This window comes from Penicillium subrubescens (assembly GCF_028828155.1).
Source record: "Penicillium subrubescens strain IBT 31985 chromosome Unknown utg000001l_segment0_segment0, whole genome shotgun sequence".
NCBI classification, from domain to species: domain Eukaryota; kingdom Fungi; phylum Ascomycota; class Eurotiomycetes; order Eurotiales; family Aspergillaceae; genus Penicillium; species Penicillium subrubescens.
In genome coordinates this window covers 1,250,755-1,273,619 of record NW_026643151.1, presented here as the reverse complement: position 1 = coordinate 1,273,619, position 22,865 = coordinate 1,250,755, and the positions used below count along the sequence as shown (strand labels likewise).

At 48.9% G+C, this 22,865-nt stretch overlaps 10 protein-coding genes across 10 annotated transcripts; 4 read left to right on the top strand and 6 right to left on the bottom strand.

The window, feature by feature from the left end:
* Positions 1–160: 160 nt before the first annotated feature.
* N7473_000375 (putative microtubule binding protein HOOK3) lies at positions 161–2,798 on the bottom strand (the record flags this gene model as incomplete). The annotated part of the gene is made up of 7 exons (XM_057146315.1): positions 161–346; positions 407–502; positions 578–960; positions 1,016–1,128; positions 1,181–1,257; positions 1,308–1,368; positions 1,423–2,798. 7 exons carry the CDS (start codon positions 2,796–2,798, stop codon positions 161–163), a joined length of 2,292 nt encoding a protein of 763 aa, XP_057014201.1.
* Positions 2,799–3,446: 648 nt separating this feature from the next.
* On the bottom strand, positions 3,447–3,945 carry N7473_000374 (uncharacterized protein; the record flags this gene model as incomplete). The annotated part of the gene is made up of 4 exons (XM_057146314.1): positions 3,447–3,582; positions 3,641–3,650; positions 3,712–3,736; positions 3,805–3,945. The coding sequence occupies 4 exons, from the start codon at positions 3,943–3,945 to the stop codon at positions 3,447–3,449; spliced, it is 312 nt and encodes a 103-aa protein (XP_057014200.1).
* An 892-nt stretch (positions 3,946–4,837) lies between these two features.
* Positions 4,838–7,001, top strand: N7473_000373 (putative mRNA cleavage factor complex component Pcf11; the record flags this gene model as incomplete). Its single annotated transcript, XM_057146313.1, has 5 exons — positions 4,838–5,002; positions 5,088–5,489; positions 5,554–6,263; positions 6,321–6,516; positions 6,588–7,001. 5 exons carry the CDS (start codon positions 4,838–4,840, stop codon positions 6,999–7,001), a joined length of 1,887 nt encoding a protein of 628 aa, XP_057014199.1.
* A 1,152-nt stretch (positions 7,002–8,153) lies between these two features.
* On the bottom strand, positions 8,154–9,999 carry N7473_000372 (isocyanide synthase family protein; the record flags this gene model as incomplete). Its single annotated transcript, XM_057146312.1, has 3 exons — positions 8,154–9,242; positions 9,305–9,588; positions 9,645–9,999. 3 exons carry the CDS (start codon positions 9,997–9,999, stop codon positions 8,154–8,156), a joined length of 1,728 nt encoding a protein of 575 aa, XP_057014198.1.
* Positions 10,000–11,204: 1,205 nt separating this feature from the next.
* N7473_000371 (HpcH/HpaI aldolase family protein) lies at positions 11,205–12,280 on the top strand (the record flags this gene model as incomplete). Its single annotated transcript, XM_057146311.1, has 4 exons — positions 11,205–11,395; positions 11,477–11,604; positions 11,670–11,878; positions 11,936–12,280. 4 exons carry the CDS (start codon positions 11,205–11,207, stop codon positions 12,278–12,280), a joined length of 873 nt encoding a protein of 290 aa, XP_057014197.1.
* Positions 12,281–12,804: 524 nt separating this feature from the next.
* On the bottom strand, positions 12,805–13,809 carry N7473_000370 (thymidylate synthase; the record flags this gene model as incomplete). Its single annotated transcript, XM_057146310.1, has 1 exon — positions 12,805–13,809. The coding sequence occupies one exon, from the start codon at positions 13,807–13,809 to the stop codon at positions 12,805–12,807; it is 1,005 nt and encodes a 334-aa protein (XP_057014196.1).
* A 2,296-nt stretch (positions 13,810–16,105) lies between these two features.
* N7473_000369 (Gfo/Idh/MocA family protein) lies at positions 16,106–16,737 on the top strand (the record flags this gene model as incomplete). The annotated part of the gene is made up of 3 exons (XM_057146309.1): positions 16,106–16,140; positions 16,191–16,211; positions 16,281–16,737. 3 exons carry the CDS (start codon positions 16,106–16,108, stop codon positions 16,735–16,737), a joined length of 513 nt encoding a protein of 170 aa, XP_057014195.1.
* A 34-nt stretch (positions 16,738–16,771) lies between these two features.
* Positions 16,772–17,570, top strand: N7473_000368 (D-xylose 1-dehydrogenase (NADP(+)); the record flags this gene model as incomplete). Its single annotated transcript, XM_057146308.1, has 2 exons — positions 16,772–16,811; positions 16,902–17,570. The coding sequence occupies 2 exons, from the start codon at positions 16,772–16,774 to the stop codon at positions 17,480–17,482; spliced, it is 621 nt and encodes a 206-aa protein (XP_057014194.1). The 3' UTR covers positions 17,483–17,570.
* Positions 17,571–18,801: 1,231 nt separating this feature from the next.
* On the bottom strand, positions 18,802–19,682 carry N7473_000367 (uncharacterized protein; the record flags this gene model as incomplete). The annotated part of the gene is made up of 3 exons (XM_057146307.1): positions 18,802–19,030; positions 19,106–19,487; positions 19,556–19,682. The coding sequence occupies 3 exons, from the start codon at positions 19,680–19,682 to the stop codon at positions 18,802–18,804; spliced, it is 738 nt and encodes a 245-aa protein (XP_057014193.1).
* Positions 19,683–20,949: 1,267 nt separating this feature from the next.
* Positions 20,950–22,434, bottom strand: adk1 (adenylate kinase ADK1). Its single transcript, XM_057146306.1, has 4 exons — positions 22,143–22,434; positions 22,017–22,069; positions 21,789–21,943; positions 20,950–21,711 (listed from the first exon to the last, which is right to left on the bottom strand). Exons 1-4 carry the CDS (start codon positions 22,297–22,299, stop codon positions 21,300–21,302), a joined length of 777 nt encoding a protein of 258 aa, XP_057014192.1. The 5' UTR covers positions 22,300–22,434; the 3' UTR covers positions 20,950–21,299.
* Between the last annotated feature and the right edge of the window lie 431 nt (positions 22,435–22,865).

Genomic DNA, 22,865 nt, shown 5'->3' with positions numbered 1-22,865 from the left:
TTGAAAGCATACAATTCGAAGGAATAAGGGCGATCTAGGGGTTATGAACAGAAAGAGAAAGAAGAAAAAGACAATCAAGTACCAAAAGGGAATGGGGAGTTGGAATGTGAACCAGACCCGTCCGGAGGATGGATGACTTCCAGCTTCAAGTCGTAGGCGTTCATTGGCCAGCAACTACACTACGCTGCTTAGCCAGCCAGCCACGAGGATCGGTCATGTTTGCGCCGTGGCGGTAGCGTGAGATGGTCATGTTGTTGTTTTGCCATCGGCTTTGGAGGTGGTACCAGGCTGAGCTCACGAGGCTGAGTTCTCGGGCTTGGTCGTCGATGGTTCTCTGGAGTTCCATCTGTGCAAAGGTCAGTATGGACTTGACTTGAAAGGAGGATCGTATATGGGTTGGACGTACCTCACGCTCCCGGGATATTCCATCATCCAGATTCTCTTCATAGTTCTTCATGCTCTCCCGGAGTGACTTGATAAGCTCATTCTGCTGTTGGATATACTGCGTGGGTAGAGAATGTTAGTGGTCACCCTTTGCAACAATAGAATCACAGATCCAAAGAGATTTGGGTCTTACCTCTGCACGCTGAGCCAGTCGCTCAATGTTCTTCTCCAGGACACCAGAACACTGCTTCAGCAGCTCAAAGCTGGACTTCTGGGGTATTTCACCACCCTCACTGTTCACAATTTCAAATTCGCCGAGCAGCATCTGCATCTCATTCATCACCTCCTGATCCTCGGCGCTGATTTCGTTCTGCTTGGTGTCGAGCATCTTGCGCAGCTCTTCACGCTCGGAGCACACTTCACGCACGAGAGTCTGGCTGGCATCGACTTCGGCTTCCAAGTGGTGCACGTTCTGGGTGAGATTGTCCCATTCGCTGCGTAGCTTGGCCAGTTCAGCAGAGTTGTGTTCTTCAAGCTCGCGGAGGAGATCGGACTTTTCAGTTGAGAAGAGGGAGACTTTTATTGTTGTTAGCGATTTGATCTGCGTGGATGTTAGGAAAGTGCGGCTTACTCTGAGTTTGGGCATCGGCAAGGTCCTTCTTGGTGGTTTCGAGGGTATCTTGAATTTCGGCAATCTTCTTCAATGCCCCGGTATAGTTCTCGTATAGCTTCCAGTACTCGTCACTATTTATTAGTTAGCATTGTTATGGTCCTTGTCGGACAGTCGCGTAAGTACCTTTGCGTGGAGTTGGCACGGGCGAGTTCCACGGATGTATTGAAGCTCTCGGAGAACATCTCGGACTGCGCTTCGGGCTAGTCAATATTAGCAATTGTAGTCTTTGAATTACACTCAAGATACGTACAGCGGTCGACGGCGCTTTCAACGATTCCATCTCTCGCTTCAAATCCTCATTCTCGGATTTCCTATCATCATAATCAGCAAGTAATTCAATCTGCCGCATTGAAAAAAAAACATACAGCTGTGACTCTCTCATTCCAATTGCCTCAAAGTCCTTATTCAGAGTGCCTTGCATTTTTGGAGTTTCGGAACCCGGCGACTGACTGCCCGGTAGACCGTCCAACTCTCCCAGACGTTCGCGAAGCTCACTAATCAACGCGTCGTCTCGTTCATGCTGCTCATCGGCACTCTGAAGTCGCTCTGTCAGCGCGTGGTTGTTGAACTCAAGTTGCTTCTTGAGGTTTTGAATCTCATTGCACTCTTGTTCAATGCGTGGGAGCAGCTTGCGGTACTCCTCCAGCTCGACTTCTCGCTCTGAAGACCATCGTTGCTGTGAGTCTGATTCCTTCAGCTGCTGCTGGATGTCTTTAATCTGGTTCTTGAGGGTCTGGTTCTCCTTTTCAAAGTCCTGGCTAGCTTGGAGTTTCTGGCGATACTTTTCTGCTGCGTTTGCCTTTCGCGCCAATTGCTCTTTCTCGGTGCGCAGCTCATCATAGTCGTCTTGTAGTTTCTGATAACGCTGGTTCTTGACCTTTAAGGATTCCACGGTCATGCGGAGACTGTCGATCTCGTCCTGGGCAGCACTCAATTTGGCCTCTTGGGACGCGATGAGATCGTCCTGCTGGCGAGTCTTGCTCTCAAGGGCCTTTGCATTGAAGCCCAAGTCACCCTTTCCAGACTTTAAAGTGACCAGGCGATCCTCGGTGGATGCCAAACGGTTCTGGAGGGTATCATTGTTCTCTTGGAGACGCGCCAGGCGATTATGCAAATCCTCCAACGCCTTCTCGAGTTCCTTCTTCTCGTGTGTCAGACGGTCGTTCTCCGCGATCACCTTTCCGACGCGTTCCTCAAACTGCAGCTCCAGATCCACGGGGTGATCCGCCTTCGCAGACTCCTCGGGGAGATCATCGACCCCGTCCAGGGGTTCATGTTGACCGTTATGCGCCTCCTCAATAATATCCTTGAGTCCCTCCTGAGTCGGTGTCGTAAGTGACTGGAGAGTCTGCACGTAGGTCCCAGCGTTAGGCGAGCTGATCGCGGCGATCAGGAGCAATTTCAGCAGCTTGTTGGTTTCCTTGGTCGATGCTTTCTCAGCAACGGCTTCGAGATCGGGCGACGGGTCGAGACCGGAGGGGAGGGTATCATCGTTCTGGTGTCGAATGTAACTGAGCAGGAGCTTGTGGATATGCTTCAAGTTCTGCCATTTGGCAACCCAATGGTCGGCTGGATCGCGTTCGGGGATCTCATCGAGAAAGTATTGCGGGTCGATATCCTGGAGAATCTCCCATAGGATAATGCCGTCGGTCAATTCATCCGTGCCTCGGAGTGTTTTGCCCAAGGAGAAGCTGTTGATCCATTCCAAGAGAACCTTGGTCACGGTGTGTTCCTGGGCCATAGCGAATGATCGTGGTTCAATAGTATGATGGAAGGAATGAAAGAGCGAACAATCTCAAGTGCAGCATTCCCCGGAACTGCGCAGAGACAAGCACAAGCACACGCATGGACACCGTGGAGAGAGAGAGGTGGCCTGGGGGGGAAAGTTGCGGATCCACGCGATCGCGTTTCGGGGGACCGAGTCGCTAGCGGGGGACCGAGTCGCTAGCGGGGGATGATCGACATCCTTACGTACGGAGTATAACTCATGGAGTACTATTTTTACATTGACTAGGGATTGCACTTAGCACTTAAGCAGTTAACAAATGAAAATATTATGAGGGATTTATCTCAAAACCGATCCCAATAGCTGACCCATTTCATATATTACAATAGATCCCTGCGAGGTAAACAAAACCATCCATTCACTCCCTCGGCATAAGTTGCCCAAGTCCTGAGTATCACATCCGCATATTCCCATAACCATAAACTCCAATTCCATAAATTTCAAGTCCCTCGAATATATTGAATCCAGATTCGCCAATAATCCAAAGTGTGCGCCTCATTGTTCTGCATTATTATAGATAGTCGCCGACCGAAGTTCGGCACACGTTCCTCAGAACCAGCTGTGGTAGGAGAGAATTCGCAAAGGTCTCCTGCATCTTCTTGTTCAAAAAGAGTGCTCCTGGCCAACGTAGTCACCATTCACAGTCACGATCTTGTCCTCCTCGATAGTGGGCTTATAGGCGGCATCCTGGGTCGAGAGCGTCTGCAGCGCTTTCACGGGGGCTTCGGCAGCGAATCCACTAGACAAAACAGTCAGTTGGTAGTCCAGTATTTTCCGAGTAGATAGATCGATCATACGGGAAGAGATCTAGAAAGCGAAATGGTCAGCCTCGGTTGTCGCATTCAGTGGAAGGGAAAGCAGAACTTACGGTATTCATGGGTAATCACGCCGCCCTAGATGAATCAGACTGTCAGTGAGGCTGTAAGGTGTCAAGGATGCAGGTTGGATATGCAAGGCTTACCGCAGCCACCAGGGAGTCCTTTGCCTGATCAATGACCCGAGCAGGTGTACCATTCGGGAAGGTCACGATAACGGATTTGAGGGACTTGGCAGCCAGCGCCAAGGGCAGGAGAGCCAGGAGAGTAGTCAAGAGGAACTTCATTGCAGTTAGGTAGTATGGAATGGATAGATTTGATAAAGTAGAGTTGTGAGTGAAGGAGATGTGAAGATGTCGGGTGCCACGAGACTGACTGCTCTAGTAAGTAAACGAGCTGCGTCATGGATGGTCAGGTGACCCTGCGGATTGCGGATTGCGGACTTCGACTGACTGACAGTCCCTTCTTCTGTTCTCTGCTTTGTCTTTCAACATCGCCAACTTCACACAGCTTCCTCTCTTCTCTTGCCCTTTTTCTTCTTCCTTTTCTCCAGCATTAACTGCCATTCAGCCTTTTTTCCCTTTTCAGCATTGTGTGGATTCGCCGGACCCCCGACTCCCCGACCTCTTCCCCTCTCCTCCCCCTCGGGTTCCTCGTTGACGTGAAGGAAAGCAGACACGGTTTCTCAGGGTTGCAGGGTCTTGCAGGATTGAAGGACAGGCGCGTTTGTTGTTGTCTCAAGTCTCGCAAAGATAGCTAGCAAGCATTTTACAAGTTCCGACTTCTTTTATTCTCCATCTCGTGTTGATCGTCCAAGCAGCTGGGCCTGGGATCGAGGACGCAGACTAAGGACAAGAAAAAAAAACAAAAGTCTCCTGTGGTAGCAGTACAGGATCAGAAGCTACAAAAATCAATATTTATTGTGGAAAGAGGAGGAATTGCACAAGGATCAGAAAAAACAAGAGATACCAAGTGGACAGCTCAAAAAAAAGTATCGCGACTGAAAGAAACAGAAAAATCAGAGTGGTGGTTGACTAGACCATCTGATCCCATTGCGGACCTCACACTTTTCCCAGAGACTTTATTCTTCTGTTCTTCTCTTCCTTCCTTTCTCCCTCCCTCCCTCCTTCCCCTTCTAACTCAACATTGAACTTCCAACGCTAAACACACTTCATCACCATGACCGGACTCGTCTCCGACGAGGTCGCCGAGGACTACAAGAGTTCCTTGGAGGATCTCACCGGCAATGACCGATTCCAGATCAGCAACTTGACCGTCATTGCCAAGGAGAACACCGAGCATGCCATGGCCATCTCCCGCGTGCTGGAGAATCACATTCGATCAGTAGGTGCTCTTTTCATCTTTTCGTCTCTTTCGCCTCTATTTATTGTCGGTCCTCGTAGACTGGAATCTCTAACGGCCTCTGTAGACACCTCCACAGCAGAAACTACCTGCTCTCTATGTAGTCGACTCCATCGTCAAGAACGTCGGGACTCCTTACACCCTGTTCCTGGGGCGAAACATGTATCAGACTTTTATGAATGCGTACACTTTGGTTGATGCTCAGACTCGTCGCAAATTGGACGAGATGCTGAAGACGTGGAAAGAGCCTGTTCCGGGTTCATTGGACACTCGCCCGGTCTTTCCTCCCGAGATCACTCGCAGTATCGAGAGTGCTCTCATCAAGGCACGTACGGCGGCTTTGCAGCAGGAGCAGGCGCGAGGCAGTCGCGATATCCTCAATCGTGGTCGTAACACTGGTACACCACCGGGCATGTCTCGACAAGTCAATAATCATCATGGCACCAATGGCCAGGGATATGGCACACCCGTAAGAGATTCCCCGATTCTGTCCTATTTTCACTGAGACTTGGCTAACCACATTACTGTTCCAGACACCACCGCAAGGTCACCGTCCAACGTCTGAACTCGACGCTTTGAACCGAGACCTAGAGGCCTGTATTCTCTCGGCACGGAACGATTTTGCTGCTGCTCCATTTGATCCCACCTCACAGCAACGTCTCAAGGCACTGCTCGATCTTCAGACCATCATGCGAAACCAGCAGCTCACCCCAGATCAGCTCCGACTCGTTCGGGATCAGCTATCAGTTTTCAGACCACAGGCGCCTGCACTTCAAAACCCTTCACCAAGCGCTCCTCCCCCTGCTGCCGCTCCCGTCCCTCCCCCAGCCCCGGTCCCTACTCCTCCAAGTCAACCTCCATCCCAATCTCTGCAAAACCTCTTGAACTCAAGAACCCTCGCCGAACTCATCAAGAATACTGCCATCCGCCAACAACCCACTCCTCCACCCGCTATTCCTAATGCCATGCCTCAAATGCCGCAGATGCCTCAGATGCCTCAGATGCCTGCTGCTAGCAATACACCCCAACCCGAGAACCCATTGATTGCGGCTCTGCGATCGCGTGGCATTCTGCCTCCTGCATCGGCTCCTCCGGTTATGGGGTCTACGGGTCAGCCACCCACTGGAGACCCGCTGCCTTTCCTTGTACCTGGTGGAATGCGGTCTACACCTCCGGCTCCTACTCCGCCAGTCTCAATGCCAGTCTCGTCCACAGTTCCGATGACCACCGCATCCATGAAAATGTAAGATTATCACCACAAACCCCTGTTTCGGCCGTGCTAATTTGTACTATTTTTCAGCCCTCGAGTCGCTCTCGTGGTTTCTTTGTATGAAGCCAAGTCCAACAGGTGCGGAACCTGCGGACGTCGTTTCCCTAATACCCAGGAGGGTAAAGAGAAGAAAGCACGACACTTGGATTGGCACTTCAAGACGAACCAGCGCATGTCGGAGGCTGCTAAGCGGGCTCAGACTCGTAGCTGGTACGTTGATGAAAGGGTATGTTCTATCTAAGCACTCCGTTTCCCTTTCTTCTCTACTTTACAGAGTACTAACTTCCGGTCTTACAGGATTGGATTAAATCCCGCGAGGTCGACGACGACCAGCCCATCGCCGACACAGATTCCACCACCGAAGGAGGCCCCGGTGCAGAAGGCAATGCCTCCAAGCAAGGCCCGCCAAAGGCATGGATCCGCGCTCCTAACGATGCCACCCTCCGTAATACCCCCTGCCCCATCTGCCAGGAGAAGTTCGAGTCGACCTGGTCGGAAGACGTGCAAGATTGGATCTGGGAGGATGCCATCAAGGTTGGCAGTCGTGTTTACCATGCCAGCTGTTATGCCGAAGTCACCAAGGATGGTCCTGCACCGCGTAGTTCAACGCCTCAAGCGCGTACTGGTACACCCGACTCTGTACTGGGTAAACGCAAGGCTGAGGGAACTGATTCTCCTGGTGGAAAGACGCGCATCAAGACGGAGGCTTGAAGATGAAACTGCATACTGTATGTAAATTAGAGATAATCACACCGTGCATAATTTGGACATTGGAAATTTGTGTAGTATCATGACGTCGCTTTTTCTGGTGCTTTCTGCCCCACTCGATGTTTCTCCGTGGGGGTTTTAGTTATCCAATTACTGACGATACCACCAGCATAGTACAGTATATAGTTCGTAACATATTTACTCTGCCGTGTGAGGCTTTCCTAAATACCGGATTTACTATGCCACGTCTTGGCTTTCCCGTTCCGTTTTGGTGATCAGACTGTCGCCGCTTTTGCTCACTGAGGAGATCTGAGCACATCTTTGAGCACCCTGATCTGATCAGTGAGCATTATATAAGCACTCTGATCGGCTGATCACGAAATCGGTTAAACTACATCCATGCTCATGGGATTCATTCGCCTACCTGACTCCACAATCTCTGGGTATCCTTGAGTACTAGCTAACTAAGTAGCACATGGTAACTACATAAGACTACTCTGAAACTGGAAAACTCGCACTGAATAATCGTCTGTAAAGCACAGACTGTTCGCAGTGTGGCGACAAAGACTACTTTTCTTACCGTTTAGTGGCTGTACCAGAAACCCCTTTTGAGCAATCACTATTTCTTTCTGGCTAAGTAGTTCGATTCAAGGATATTGCTCCTAGGAACCTTCTAGGCCCTACTATATTTTACGCTTCCGGCAGATTCCTCTTCCAAATTAGCACCCAACTCCGCGGCCCGGGATGGCTCGTTTCGGGCCGTTCCGAATCAAGGACTTCTTCCCACAACCAATCACGCCTGAGACGCGGATATGCAACCTGACCCGAGATTCGTTTCGGCCTATAAAGGTTCTGGGCCATAACGTTATTGTTTCCCTCAAAATAAAACTCAATCTTAGCCGGAAGCAAATACCACAAGCACAGCTTGCCATGTAATGTCGAACAAAGACGACTCTAAATATGTGGACGCTGCCATTAAGCCTATATGTGAGCACAACGCAACTACACATAGCTAAGAGTTCCGGGAGTGGCAGTCCAGAAGCATTTTAAACCGAGTCATGCGATAACACAAACAATATTCGTAGTCAAATCCTTGCACGAAATAAGAGATAATAGTCGTGTCCATCTCGAGGAACTATCAAAAACAGAAAATTTCTAGTTGACGTGCACACGCCAGTGTTCGCGGTGACCATTCTCAAACGCCGTGCGAGTGTGGTGTGTCATGGCGTTGTCGTTGAAAATGAAATCCCCCTCCTTCCAATGGTGACGGTAGGCAACCCGGCGGTCATACATGAGCCGGGTAAGACTCTGAGAGATCGCGTTGCCTTTGGCCTGTGGCTGGACCATAACATGCACAATCACGCCGCTTCCGGGCGCACACTTGCTCTCGGGCCAAGGCTCGTGGAAGCGGAAGGTGTCGACGCCAGTCTCTGGGTGGGGGGTAATGAATGGCCTAAGCAGTTGGGTGCTGCCAAATGCCTCTTTATCAGTGGTGAAGGTTTTCCACTTTAGCCTCCGGAGCTCCTCGAGCGGGACGGTGTCTGGGCCCAGGAGAGGGATCAGATTGCGGGAGGAAGCGAAGAGGGTCAATCCGCCCTTGGTCTGGGAGGCGACATAATTCCGGAACATCTGGAAGAGAGGTGGTGTGGGAATCCAACCGCCTGTCTTCTCGTCCTCGACGGTCTTGAAACAACCATCATAGTGGAAGGGCATAGCTTCGCGAGTGAGCACATTCATAACGCTGAGGTTAGCGTTCTCACGGACCTCGAGGATATCGCCGAAAGGCCAAGTCTGTATATTGCCTAGCTCGCGGGCCTTATTGCGGAATACTTCCTTCTCAACTTGCATGGTGAAGCCGCGCAGAAGAAGCGGGGCCGTAGACAGGGCGAGTTGACGCACGCGACTCATGTTGACATTCTCGAACTTATAGGGGCCGCATCCGGCTCTGGCTCGGATGAGCATACCGCAGGGGAAGAGAGGCTCGAAATCTAGTTCCATGCCGCCCCAGTCGAAGAGATCAGACTTCTCGCGAAGCAGCCAGGGGCGACCCGCATGGTTGGTGATGACCTCGAACTTGGCCATATCAACCGCGGAGGCATCGATAATACGCACGCTTGCGTCTGCGAGGACCGCGACGGCACCGTGCCAGGGAGTGAGAAAGTCGGGGTTCGTTGAAGGGGGGAAGAGGTCAAGCGTAATTTTGCCAACATTGTTGGACTCGTGGATGGACAGACGGATCATTGACTACACCAATGAGGTTATCAGACATATGGCGATAATCCGCGGTATCGAACTAGGGATTGTACCTTTCTCTGCTTAAATATGGAAGGCTTGAAAGCCTCAGTGTCGTTAATATGAGGCATTGACGTGGTGGCGTGTCTCTCATTCTCTTCAAGATCGACCGTCTGCGCCAGAGGACCATCGAGAAGGTTGCAGGTTTTGGAAGCGTTACCGAAATACTCTTCGAGATCACTGCTGGTAAGAGTGCCAAGACGGACGAATTCTAGATGGGTGAGACCAAGTGACAAGGCCAGTGCCTTCAATTCCTGGTGGTAGGCAAAAACATCGGCGTCCGGAATCTTCAGATTTTCTAGCACGCCATTACCAAATCTGTCGGTCTCGCGAGACATTCTTTAGTTCACATACCTCTTAACTCATCTGAGACAATTACAACCGTGGCACCACCCGCGTAGGTCTCAGCAATAGAATCTGCGAATCCATCGAGGGTTTGCAAAGCGAACGCTTCCGCTTTGTCTGGCAGGGATCCCAGAGTCTTCCGATTCTCTCCCTTAGCAGTGAACTTGCAGGGAAAGGCTGGAAGAATGAACCGTACTGTCTCCCCACACGAGACAGCTTCACTAAGTTGCTTTTTGAGATTCGGAGCGAACTCGGAAAAGCGATCAGGAAAAGTGGCAGAGCGGTAGCGGTACGCTGAAATTATCGAGAGGATCTGAGAAACCTTGTTCTGCATATGAGAAGAAGAGTGGTTGGAGTAAGGCATCTTTATCGTTGATATAGGAGGAAAAAGTATATGTGGATAGATCTACTTGGCAGCGAAGATAAGCCTGTTGGCAAGGGTAGGATAGGTAATGATCCACGGAAGAAAGGAATTTTTGAGGAGCACTCCAGATTATGATGCTAATCGATTTCTTGCCTGGACCGAACGAAAAGTGAATATCCCCATATACCCTCGAGGGCGATTCACGGTAACGGTGTAACCCGATCTACATAGCTACTGTCACATTGCAAAACTACTCAAAACTGGGAACATTATCGTCAATGATTACCTTATTTTTCTGCCTCAAATATCCATTGTCCATTGGTATGGTGCCCCATTTGCAAGTACACTGAGCTCGCATATCTACAACCATGGGGCATCTTGCTATTTACTCTTATAAAGGCGATATAGTGATACACAGGAGAGAGGACAGAGGCGTCTAATCCACATAGAGAACTTTTCTCTCCTGTAGGCAGGCTGCGACCGGCAGCGTGCAGTAGTTTTTCTGGGGGCTTAATAAATTTGAAACCCCACTGGAGATTCAGCGACCTGAGAAACCATTAGAATATAGCTTAAATAGTGACCTTCGTGTCTCTCCTCCCCCATTTTGTTTTAGCTCATTTCTGCTTTTCAAATTAGGTTAACCCGAAATCAGGTAAGAAGAATGTCGAATGTCATGGGGCTAAATGGACCTCGTTCTAGATTGTAGCAGTTATTCGCCCTGTCATCCATCGTTCATATCGTAGGTACAATCGATACAAAGCTAAACGACAGACCGGGCTGTTAAAACGCATTTCTCTAGACATAATTACTAAATGCGTTGATCCTTTGGATGAACCCTTAATGTTTGCAGTCAGTCAGCACGAAGTGAATCATAGACTACGGTCACATTTACCCGAGCAACCAAACTGAAACCTAGAGTGCCCTTTGTCGGAAAGGTTACATATATGCCCAATTGCGGCCGCTTCTCTAGTTCTGGGCAACAGTATTCACTCATCAGGTTCAAATGAATAATATTGTTTCTGCATGTAGCATTTCCGGGCTCGTTACGAAGCAACCTTCTTCCAGGGAAGATAGTGTAAATTTTTTGTAAAATTTCTATTATTCTTCGCACCAAAAAAAGCGCCGTTCTATAAAAGTAACGTGCATATTGTCACGCTTTACAATTTCAGGAATTTCGACTCCAAGCCCAGCAGCCCAAGTTCAAAATGGAAAGATACCGTGCGGCATCGCTCTTTCAGCCCCCGAGCCTGGTCAAGGCGCTAGAGGATACTATGAAACTGGGACCTGGTCATTCCACACATTTAATGGGTACTATCGTCTCAATTCCACACACAATCTCTGCCCGCACTCTTGCAGTATTGGGCTATGATTTTGTGATGATCGACGCACAGCATACGTATGTTCACCCTCTTTTACTTGGAACTCGCAGTGGAATACAGGTCTAGAGTCTGGTTTTAAAGTACTTTACGCTTTGTAGGCCCATCGAAGCCGAGAACCTCGTTCGCTTGATTCAGACTGTTAGCCTCTCCAGCCAGGGGAGGACTGTACCGATCTGTCGAGTACCATCCACTCAATCACACCTATTAACCTATGCGCTTGATGCGGGTGAGTTCGGCGTCCAACCTGATTGCTCTAATTCGAGGCTTATACACCATATTTCATTAATATAGGAGCGGCAGGCATCATTTTTCCGCATATCGATACGCCTGAGCAAGCTGCTGAAGCTGTCAGAAAGTGTCGGTATGCGTACTCAGGCGGTGATCGATCTCTCGCTCCAGCGGTATTAGTCCCTGGCGTTACAGATATCGCACCGACAGGATCCTCGCATGCGCATGTAGCCGATGATAATCTCGCAGTGATCATTCAGATCGAGAGCCCGGTAAATCTAGTTTCCCGGGATTAGTTTTTCTTTCGTTTGGCTGACCACGTATCTCAGCTTGCACTAGAAAATGCGGACGCTATTGCTGCAGTTCCCGGCGTGAACGCATTAATGCTTGGAGCTGGGGACCTCCGAGTCGCTATGCGCCTCCCGCAACAACTGGGCGTCCCTGAAGATCCTAAATTGATGGAAGCAATAGATCGATTGGTGAGAGTGTCACGGCGGCATCAGAAGCCGTTGGCGGTGGTGACTTGTAAGGTGGCTAATACCACTAATGAATGGCTGAAAGACTTTCAGCTGTTGATGTTAACATCGGATTATTTATCTGTTGTTAAGGGCCACAAGGAGGATTTAGCGCAGATGACGAAGAACATTGCAGAGCTGCACGGCTTAAGGAATTGAATCTTTTGAAAACAGGGTGACGACACACGGCTTGCATCGACAATTCTCGTTAGTTTTGTCTTCTGAATCTCCTTTTACTTAAATAGAAAAAAACAATCAATCTGCCTGTGTTTCTATCACGTTATCTAATATACTCTACGGTTGTTACTCAATATAAAACGAACCTCATACTTTGATCAAAAAGAGGAGCGACACTAATACATATTACATGATATCCAGGCGCAGATAGCGCTTCACTGACGTGGCGGTATGTGCCTTGAAATGGTTGATTAGAAGGCATGCGCCTGACTTGGGCGCGCATTTTATGATACTAACTATTCTACCGAAGTTTATTCATTTCTGGTAATTGAATACACCTGTCCGTCGCCCTATGTGGGTGGACCAAGCAGGTGTTTGGCCTGGCGTGGTTTTGTAGATTATGTTGGGCGCTATAGAATTGGCGCATGTGGAGCCCGGGTTTATTATTGGATGGATCCTAGACGTAGTATTAGGTACAAAGAATACTAGGAGTCACTGTAATGATATCAAGGACTCTTGGTCATGCTTATAGCCTTGTGAGGCTGATATCCAATAACTTCAAAATCCTCGTCCTTCCAGCCATCCACAACTCCACTACCACGATCTTTTCGCTTAATCCGCAGTTGTGGAAACTCAGTAGGCTCCCGCGTGAGCTGTTCATTCAACGCATCAACGTGATTCTCGTAGACATGCGCATCACCCATGGTGTGGATCAAGCTTCCAGGATGTAAGTCTGTCGCATGCGCCAAGATGTGCGTTAATATCGCATAGGACGTAATATTAAATGGCCACCCAAGGCCCATATCACAAGCTGCCTGGTAGAGCTGACATGACAGACTCCCCTTCTCCTCTAATCCATTCGGATAGGAGACAAAAAACTGCGCAAGCGTATGACAAGGCCGCGAAGCCATTTTCTTCAGATCAGCAGGGTTCCATGCACTCAGGATGATACGTATATCAAACGGCGCTTCCTTGAGTTTGCGTACAACTTCGGCGAGCTGGTCGACGCCCTGATCTTTATAATCCGCGTTTGCATCAACATACTTGGCCCCAAAATGCCGCCATTGAAACCCATACACTGGGCCAAGATCGCCGACTTCATGATTCCCGAGCCCAGCATTATCCAGGAACTCGCGGGTTCCATTTGCATCCCAGATCCTAATTCCTGCTTTGGAGATCGGGATGCAAGAGGTACCTCCGGAGATAAACCAGAGAATTTCGGATATGACAGCCCGCAGGAAGACACGTTTGGTGGTAACAATGGGCAAGATATGAATTGGATCCGAGCCAGGCGTTGCAGCGGGTTTGGAGAGCAAGAATCGTAGCTGAGGAGGTGCGAAGATCGAGCGAGTAGGAGTAGCCACCCCTTCCCTTTTCCGCTCCTCTCCTTCGGCAAGAATCTTGCGGATCAGGTCTAGGTATTGGTTTTCCTCATGTGCGGCGTTGTAATGAGAAGTTGGACCGCGGACTTGGCTTGTGAAGTCTGGTGATTTCACCGCTCTGGTCAACATGCTGGCGGCTTTTGATTGGATTCAACTATGGTGCTTCCTGGAAGCAGAGCAAATGAGACGTATGACTGGCTTATCAAACGGAAATAATAGCCCAAGTGTATGCGTATGTAAGAAGAGATTCGGTGGGATTGATGTATAGCACTAGAGTATGCTGTAGGGAGGGAATGTATAATAAATCCTGCGTACGGGATTTCCGTACTTTTGGAGGTCTATCTTTGAACTTCCATCAAAGAGGGGGAATATAGATACCGGTCCTCTCCTGAGCTATAAATAAATGACTCATAAGTGATCTCATAGACCAGGTTCCAGATCATTTCTCAATTCTTTTCGAGGTTGCTGTCAAGTTCTCAATATGCATTTGTAGACCGGTCCAGGCCATTCATTCATTGGCAGTTGGTTTTGGTCATGACGCCACAGGCTCTCATTCAAAAATCCTACCTACACTAAAGCTGACAAGTGTTGAGGCTCATACTACCCCCCAAAAAACGCCCGGCACTTCATTCTACCCAATAGTATAACAGTATCGCCATTAAGCATAAATCTATGAGGACGTCGTATTACATTTGAAGTTCATACTAATGATATGCATCCTGGGTAAATTCTATCTTGACCAAGGGCTGTTTGACGACTACTGCACTCCTTCAAGGTTACATCCTAGAATACGACATGAGATATTCCCCAAAATGCAGTGTAGCTGAATCGTGCAAGTACAACTGCAAGGGATGTAGCCCATTGCGACTCCATTAGTGTACAGGAATGTAACGGGTATTTGGTAGGTAGTAATGCGACTTCCAAGACTCTTTCTTGAGGCTTCACAACCTCCTTCCTGAATGCTCAATTTATGTACAGTCTCATCTCCAAAATAGTAAGGAGGGATAAGCGCCAAGTTGAAATGGGCAGAAGGAGGAATACGTGATCGTGTAACCCATTACAGGGTTCCCCTCACTTCCCTTTCAGCATCGATATCGAAAGATTGATGGTTCATCGCCGAAAGGCTGTCGATCTGCCAGATAAAACCTGTTCAGGTGCTTGAAATTAAGGGACATAGCTTCAATTTGTACTTTTGTACCAGAGGGCAGATCTTAGTAGACCGATAACTGAGGAAGGCGTTTTCTCTACGCCGGTGTGTAGCAGATAATAGCGAATCCTCTATTTTTGCGTCATCGTACTCTATTCCTTTTTTCGAGATGAGATCGAGATTAAAAGATCGAGTACCTCAGAAAACAGAGGCACGGTGAAAGATAAGATCCATTAATTAATAGGTCGTGAGATCCACAGTACTATAGGGCAAACCGCTCTTTTAGGTATAGACGCAGTGTCGACTGACTGCTGAATAGTTAACGTTAGATGCCATCAGTGATGGATCGGTGAGCAGCCAATCATAGTCACTGAGCGGCTCAGTGAGTACCTTAAAAAAATACGGGCACGGTGAAATTGAGGTCCATCAAAAGGTCGGTCGGAAGATAAACAGAACTGTGGGGCAAAGCGCTCCTTTAAGGTATGGGTCGAGCGACTGGGTGCTTAATAGTTACTCTAACCTAACTTATGATGAATATTGAGGATTCAGCGATGGCTCAGTGAGCGCTCATTGGACCTCACTGCTTATCACGTGATGGTATTGAACAGGTCTGTGAGTCTGATTCCCGGACTGAAATTTACTATGAGAGTCGGACTCTGAGCGCCCTCATAAAAGCGGTGGCAGCTAAAATAGGAAAAGCCCACATGGCATAGGAAAAATGGTACGTATTTTAACCTACGTCTGTATCTAAGATGCCGCTTTTATGAGAGTCAGTCTCACTGAGTTGCTCAGTGACTCTAATTATCTACTCACTGATCCACAGATCACAGATTGATTTCTGTACTTGGTTCCTAAAGGCGTCTATTGCAACATGCAGCAAAGAAACTAACACGATGACTCTTAGAGTATAGGTATATATGTAACTATGTGGATGGCAGTATTAAACTCGTGGGAAGATCTCTCGAGTTCCTTTTAACAGAACCAAGAACAAACATACGGTATTATTGTTTTCTTTCCACTAACTTAGATCTACTCAGTGAGTAAAAGCGGGGAGGGTCAGAGCACTAAAACCGGAAAGGAAAGTGGCATAGGAAATCCGGTACACGCTACATTATTCTACTCCGCACTTAGGGTACAGTAGTACTCAAGTCCCCGCTTTATTTCTGGAACGGAGTCTGTCCTTGTCTTATAAACACGAACTGGTTTCTTGTATCTTCTTTTTCTTCTATCCATCTCATCTCCACCAATTCTATTGCTTCTCATTATCACTATCTCATCATGGCACACACAATTCGCTGGGGTATCATGGGTATGTTTTTGCTTCTCTATTACCATCAAACTAAAAAGCTAACCAATTCAATAGCCACTGGCTGGATCGCAACGAGTACGCTATAACCCTCTAGACCCAACCCGAGAAAACACAATCAATAATCTAATCTAACAATTCCATCAGCATTCGTCCGCGACCTCCTCAAAGACCCCAAAGCCCGCAACGCCCCGGACATATCCCACCAAATCACCGCCGTCGCCTCCTCCTCCTCGCAAGAAAAAGCAACCCAATTCATCTCAACCCTCAACATCCCACCCCCTGCACCGCCTATGCCACCTACACCGACCTCGTCGCAGACCCCAACGTCGACGTCATCTACGTCGCAACCCCGCACTCGCATCATTTCCAGAATGTCATGCTTGCCCTGCACGCGGGGAAACATGTGCTCTGCGAAAAGGCGTTTACGGTTAATGCGGCGCAGGCGAAGATTCTTGTTGAGACTGCGAGGGAGAAGGGTCTTTTCTTGATGGAGGCGGTTTGGACGCGGTTTTTCCCGTTGAGTGTCCAGGTTAGGGATATTATTCAGAGTGGGGAGATTGGGGGAGGTGTTGAGGACGGTGGCGGATACGAGCTTTGGTGATGATGTGGAGGGGAAGTGGGGGACTACACATCGTATGGTTAATCCGGATTTGGCGGGGGGTGCGTTGTTGGATTGTAAGTTTTACACAGATGATGATATCTTGATATCGAGATCGAGATTGAGATTGAGACTACATGGTCAGCTGTGCTAACATCTCTTTCCAGTGGGAATCTACTCTCTAACCTGGGTCTTCCAAACCCTCTACCACACCCTCCCCAAATCCCAACGCAAACCACCGACAGTCACCTCCCAAATGACCCCCTACCACCTCACGGGCGCCGATGAATCAACCACAATCCTCCTAACATTCCCAACCAGTACACCTTCCAACGACAAACCACCCCGCATGTCCCACGGCATCGCAATGACCAACATCCGCGTCTCCGGCGACCCCGATGAACAAGGCACGTCGGGGCCGAACATTCGTATCCAGGGGACGAAGGGCGAGATTCAGGTCTTTGGGTATCCGTTCCGTCCGACGAAGTATCGTGTTATTCCGAAGAAGGGTGTTGAGGGTGCAGGGGAGGTGAGGGATGTGGAGTGTGGATTCCCGGATGGCGGGCATGGGATGGCGTGGGAGGCGGATGAGGTTGCCAGGTGTTTGAGGGATGGGAAGGTTGAGAGTGAGGGGATGTCTTGGGAGGAGAGTATTGTTATTATGGAGGTTATGGATGAGGTTAGACGGCAGGGGGGGTTGGTGTATCCGGCTAAGATTGAGTCGACGGAGTATCCGTTGGAGTTGTAGATATTAAATGATAGATGCTAGATGGTTGTGTGTGGAGGAGGAGAGAGAGGATAGTGTGGATAGATAGATGAAAAGAATTGAATAAATACATTGTGTTTGTGATTACAACTTTTGAAAGTTGGAATATTAACATGAGATTGGATATTATTAGAGGACTATCTAGGACACTATTCGCACTATTCCGATGGGGAGTTCCTATTTTAGCTGCCGCCGCTTTTATGAGGGCGTTCAAAGTCAGACTCACTGGTAATTTCAGTCCGGGAATCCGAGTAATCAGTAAGTGCTCAATGGGTCTGATTGGCTGCCCAGATATTTATCAAAGGCATCTAACTTATCTACATATTACTTATTTGGTTAGTTACATAGTACTTTTGCATAGTCACTGTAAGATCTGTGCCTAACTAGTACATATTAGGCTGCTCTCCTGACGCGCAGCTCCGAAACCGTTGTGGCGCCTCGGCGGAGTCTAGCATAGCCATGACTGGCCGCGACACCCCTCGGTTAAGCTTCCTAGTAGACTTGATACGCTACTGAATGCGTCCTCCATTTCAGTCTATAACTTCCTTCGAATATCCCTTAAATCTGGACTGTCTACCATCAAGTAAGTGGCTGTTTCTTATGCACCTCACACTCACTTGTCGTCATCACGGAAGCCACAGGTTTCGGCGTAAGTAGATAACCAATTGTGGCATATGCGTAGCTGTGTTCTGGTTCCTGCGCAGGCCCCTATGATACTGTAGTTCTCTCGTGGGTTGCTGATAGGGTGCCGTTGGTCTTCTATCGATGAACACCCCCCCGCCTTTGCTGGATGACCCGCATTTCCGCCCCCACGGATTATATTGCATTGATTGCGGATATTACCGCGAAGGTGCACGAGCGGGCAGAAAGGGTGGAATTCGCTAATAGCCACGACAGTATTCCCCTTTTGTTTACTATTACTTTGATGTTACAGTGACCATATACCTAGGAATCAAACCGCAGGTCAAGTTATTGTGGCAGAATCGGTAGAATGTTGACTCATCAATGGCTGCTGTCTACGGAGACAGGAGGAAGCTACAGAAAGGCCGTAGCGTACAAGACGGGGTCTGGCCGTTACAGCCTTGCAAATAATTTGACGATACAGGAATAGCCAATTAGCAAACTCGGATTGTTTCTTGCCAAGTCCTTTAGTGATTAGCCGTTGGAAACTAGCATAAGCCACGGTAATTATTGATAATAGGAACATTGTAACGAGTGGCCCTCCGGGGTTTCGGGCGCCGGAAGACACCGGCTATGTCTCTTCTGACCTATAATTTTCACCATCACTTGGATTTGTTTCTTCATTCGGATGCTGGCCTGGAACCCGCTAGAACTGGGCATCCGGAAGTAGCAGCGGAGGCATCGACAGCCTCTCCCTTGTGTTCCCGCGCAATTTGTCGCATCATGTCCATAGGGTCATACCAAACGTCGATCTTCTCCAGCTGAAGTCCCTCATTAACCTTGGCGATGACAATACCAACGATATCAATCAGTCCACCATGTGCTTTTATCTTTACACTCTCACCGCGGCTAAGGAGAAAAAACCTAGTCAGCGGCCCCCCTCTCGTCGAAGAATTAGCTAGCATGGATGGCAGTGGCACTTACTCATTGTTTCCGATATAGTCATTGACCATATATCCCCAGTGCCTCCACTTGAAGATCACCACCGGTGGGCCACTGTACACTTCCTTGACCTCCCAGGCAAAGGTCGGCATCATACGCTTGAATGCCTTGTGGCTGGTCTCGAAGTCGTTGTTGATGGGGTCATAGTACGAGCTAGACGTTAAGAGAGCATTGTAGGTGCCAACCTTAAGCATATGTTCTCCGGATTGGGGTTCACCCCCGTTCAGAGAGAAGGTGTAGGTTTTGCGATCGATGGTCCGCCAATCGTCTAGGGAGGTTTTGAAGGAGGCTTCGATTTCCCAGTTCTTCACGAGTTTCTCAACGAGATCCGGCAAACTTTTGGCCTCGTGGGACATGGTTTTGGCTACGGATTTTGAAGTCAGTGGATGGATCATGGGTAGATCGGACCGAAGATTCATCCATGGAACTTACTCTCTTGATAGAACGCCCGGGTCTTGGAGTAGTCGGGGGCCTTTCCATATCGCCATGAAGCCTCATCATCCTTTAGGACTGCATTGTCGTCAAGAACAAAATCAGGGAGTGTTTGTTCGTTGGCCATTTTGAGGAAACTTCTCAGGGTTGAAGGAGGGTAGGGGCGAAGAACTAGGGTAAACTGACGGCAAGGTATTGGGGGCTCAATGTCTATATATAATCTGAGCCCCTCTTAAGTTACAGGGAAGTCATTTTAATTAGTTCTGATGACAGGGCCGCGACTTCCTGTCCCCTGTCTAACACGGGAGAATTTGATGCGGCGGATAGCACCTTTCCCAATTCGCTCATAGTCGATACTCTAGGATGATTTAACCAATCCTGAGCCATGCAGACCACGTTGTAACGTAAGTAGTAATATTCCTTGATATTATCGCCTCGGTTAGAGAGTTGTTACACTCACCGGACAGCCGGTAAACCTAACGGCTTTCCCATATGCGTAGCATCCTACCAGCCTCTTGTTCGCGAATCGCTGCCCGCTTCAATCCAATCTTAACGTTAGTTCTCATATAGGCAGCGCAGCCCCAAACGGGAAAGAGGAAATAATCCTTATTGAAAAGTCCAATACCCTGCCTGGATGAATCCAGAGACCCAGGGTGGGCGACCTTTCGTGCTGAGTTACATTAATTTAATCTGAAATTTTCAACAGGGATGTCGTTCTTGGTAATTTTTGATACTATTGCCTCATCAATCCTGCTGCCTCAATTGTCACGTGCGGGCACATGTTAGCAATACAGTACGCCCCCGACGATTGGATAGGTATGTAGTGGGGAATTTGCTGGAAGACTAATTGGACACGGTTGTTTGGAGGTTTGAAACTACAACCCCACGAGTCCTTGGAGTTGCTTGAGCTTCAGCTTTTCTGACATCAAAGCTCATTTAGAAGGTAAGTAATCAGATCCCAGGAAGGCCGCTTCTCAAGTACACAAAGGGGAACACTGAAGATTCCCGATTATAGTACCTAGGCATGCTCAATCTTCAGCATCGGGTACTTCATTCAGTCGCACTGAATAACTACACCCCGTCCGTTGAGAGGAATGCTCACTACCACGTCGCTAATGTGAAAGTGATGTTCGTGTATACGGCTGCCCGATCAGAGTGCTCAGAGACGTGCTTTTATCTGCCGAGTGAGCAAAAGCGGCGAGAGTCTGTGCACTAAAACGGAAACGGAGAGCTAAGCCGTGGCATAGGAAATCCGGTTCGTAGGTAGAAATTAGAATGTAGACATGGTATATTAGATATCTGATGTCACACAGTGCCTTCTTACTCAGAGCTTCTACTTTAAGTATAGAAAGCTGGTTAAATATTTTCTCTACAACTAGTTTATCGTAGTTGAATACAGATTGGCCATTGCAGGCGACAGTGATTGGGTACCACAACAAGTACACATACTATACATGACCTTGAGAGACAATTATTCTGCGTCTATATGCGAACGGTATCACCAAGTCCCTCGCTCCTCATGTGCTCCCCAACCAAGCCCAAAACAAAAGAAATCAGAAAACAAAAAAACAAACAACATGCGCGAGCACACAGGGACGAAACCCGACTGGTTAAACTCGTCCACCCATCCAGCCACTCTTTGACCGACAGGTTTTGCGCGCTTTCAAGAAATGGCGCGCTTTTGTTTTGTTCACACCCTAAGCACAGAAATCTTTCCTCCCAATTGAGTTCGCCCCTCTTTGCTTTACTGGGTCTTGTTGAACACACCCAGAAGGCTCTTCCACACCTGACCAGGCTCCTGGCTGGCATCAATGCCGCGCCAGATACCGGTCTTCTTGTAGTACTCGCAGACGGGCGAGGTCTGGGCGTGATAGGTGACCAGACGCTTGCTGAGGGTCTCGGCGTTGTCGTCGGAACGCTGGATCAGAGGCTCGCCGGTGACATCGTCAACCATGTCCTTCTTGGGAGGGTTGAAGATCTTGTGGTACGAGCGGCCCGAGGCCGGGTGCACCAGACGGCCGGTGATACGGGCCACAAGCAGGGCGTCGTCGATCTGCAGCTCAATGGCGTGCTGGAGAGGGAGCTTGCGGGAGGAGAGCATGTCATCCAGACGCTCGGCCTGGGCGACGGTGCGAGGGAAGCCGTCCAGAATGAAGCTAGAAATAGCAATGCGTGTTAGTTCAGAGGTCTCGAAAAGTTGGTTTTCTGAGGGAAAGGGAGGAGCATATCCTACCCGTTCTTGCACTCGGCGTTGTTGTCCAGCTCGCTCTTGATCATGTTCACCATGATCTCGTCGCTGACAAGACCACCCTGGTCCATGATCTTCTTAGCCTCCTTGCCGAGCTCGGTCTTCTTAGCGACCTGTGACCGCAACATGTCTCCGGTAGCCTATTCAGGAAGACAAAAATGTCAGCGAACAATGCGCGCGCTACATTAGACCAAATGCAGAGCGGCTACTTACCAGGTGGCACGCGCAGAACTTGTCCTTGATGTTCGGGGCCTGAGTACCCTTGCCTGCAGAAATGAAAAAAAAAATCGCATTAACACAGCTCATCCGGGTCTAATTGTAATCTTCCAATTCCCATACCAGCACCAGGAGGACCCATGAGAATAACACGGATCTGCTCTGTCACGGACTTGGGCTTGGAGCCGGTCAGACGGCCCTCGAGCTCGATGACGCGGGCCTCCAGCTTGCCAATAGTGTCCTTGAGACCGGAAACGACATCGTCGGTAATTGGTGCCATTGTGAGAATGTGTAGAGGAGGGGAGAGGTCTGGCGGAGTCGAGAAGTACAGAACGGAGGAAGGGAAAGACTTGGAGGACGGAGAGACGGAGAAATGGAAGGGAAGGAAACTTAGCGCCCGAGGTTCGGAGCAACAAGTTGCGGGCGACAGCCGCGACACTTTACTTTCGCCAGAAATGCATCTGACAGACCGAAAGTATGTAGTTGGGGAGGATGTGGTTGTAAATTGGTTTAGATAGAGTCAATTCGTCTAGGATAATTGAGTCCAATTCTTCTTTATTACAATTGTTAATTGTTATTACGACTATCATCCTAATTCTGGCCAGCTCAACATGTTCCCCAACAGTCAAACAGACCGAAAACTGGGCATGGCTTACCTCATCTCACTAGCCACAGTTGTGTGGCGCATGTCCGTGGCGCAGGCTAGAAGCTCTCGGAGCATCATCGTTCCTGTTCCCCAAGTTGAATACCAACACACCTTCCAACCCCCCATCGATCCCCGTTCTATCCTTCAGCAACCTTGTTTTTTCCGTCGGTAACTGCTGTCCAAGCTTCTACATCTCACTG

What these genes read in the sequence shown, in the direction of transcription:
- adk1 (XM_057146306.1), bottom strand. Translation starts at nt 22,299, where the DNA reads ATGGCACCAATTACCGACGATGTCGTTTCCGGTCTCAAGGACACTATT. An exon ending in CATGGGTCCTCCTGGTGCTG is followed by an intron (nt 22,070 to 22,142) that starts GTATGGGAATTG and finishes TCATTTCTGCAG; the next exon opens with GCAAGGGTACTCAGGCCCCG. An exon ending in AGTTCTGCGCGTGCCACCTG is followed by an intron (nt 21,944 to 22,016) that starts GTAAGTAGCCGC and finishes CTTCCTGAATAG; the next exon opens with GCTACCGGAGACATGTTGCG.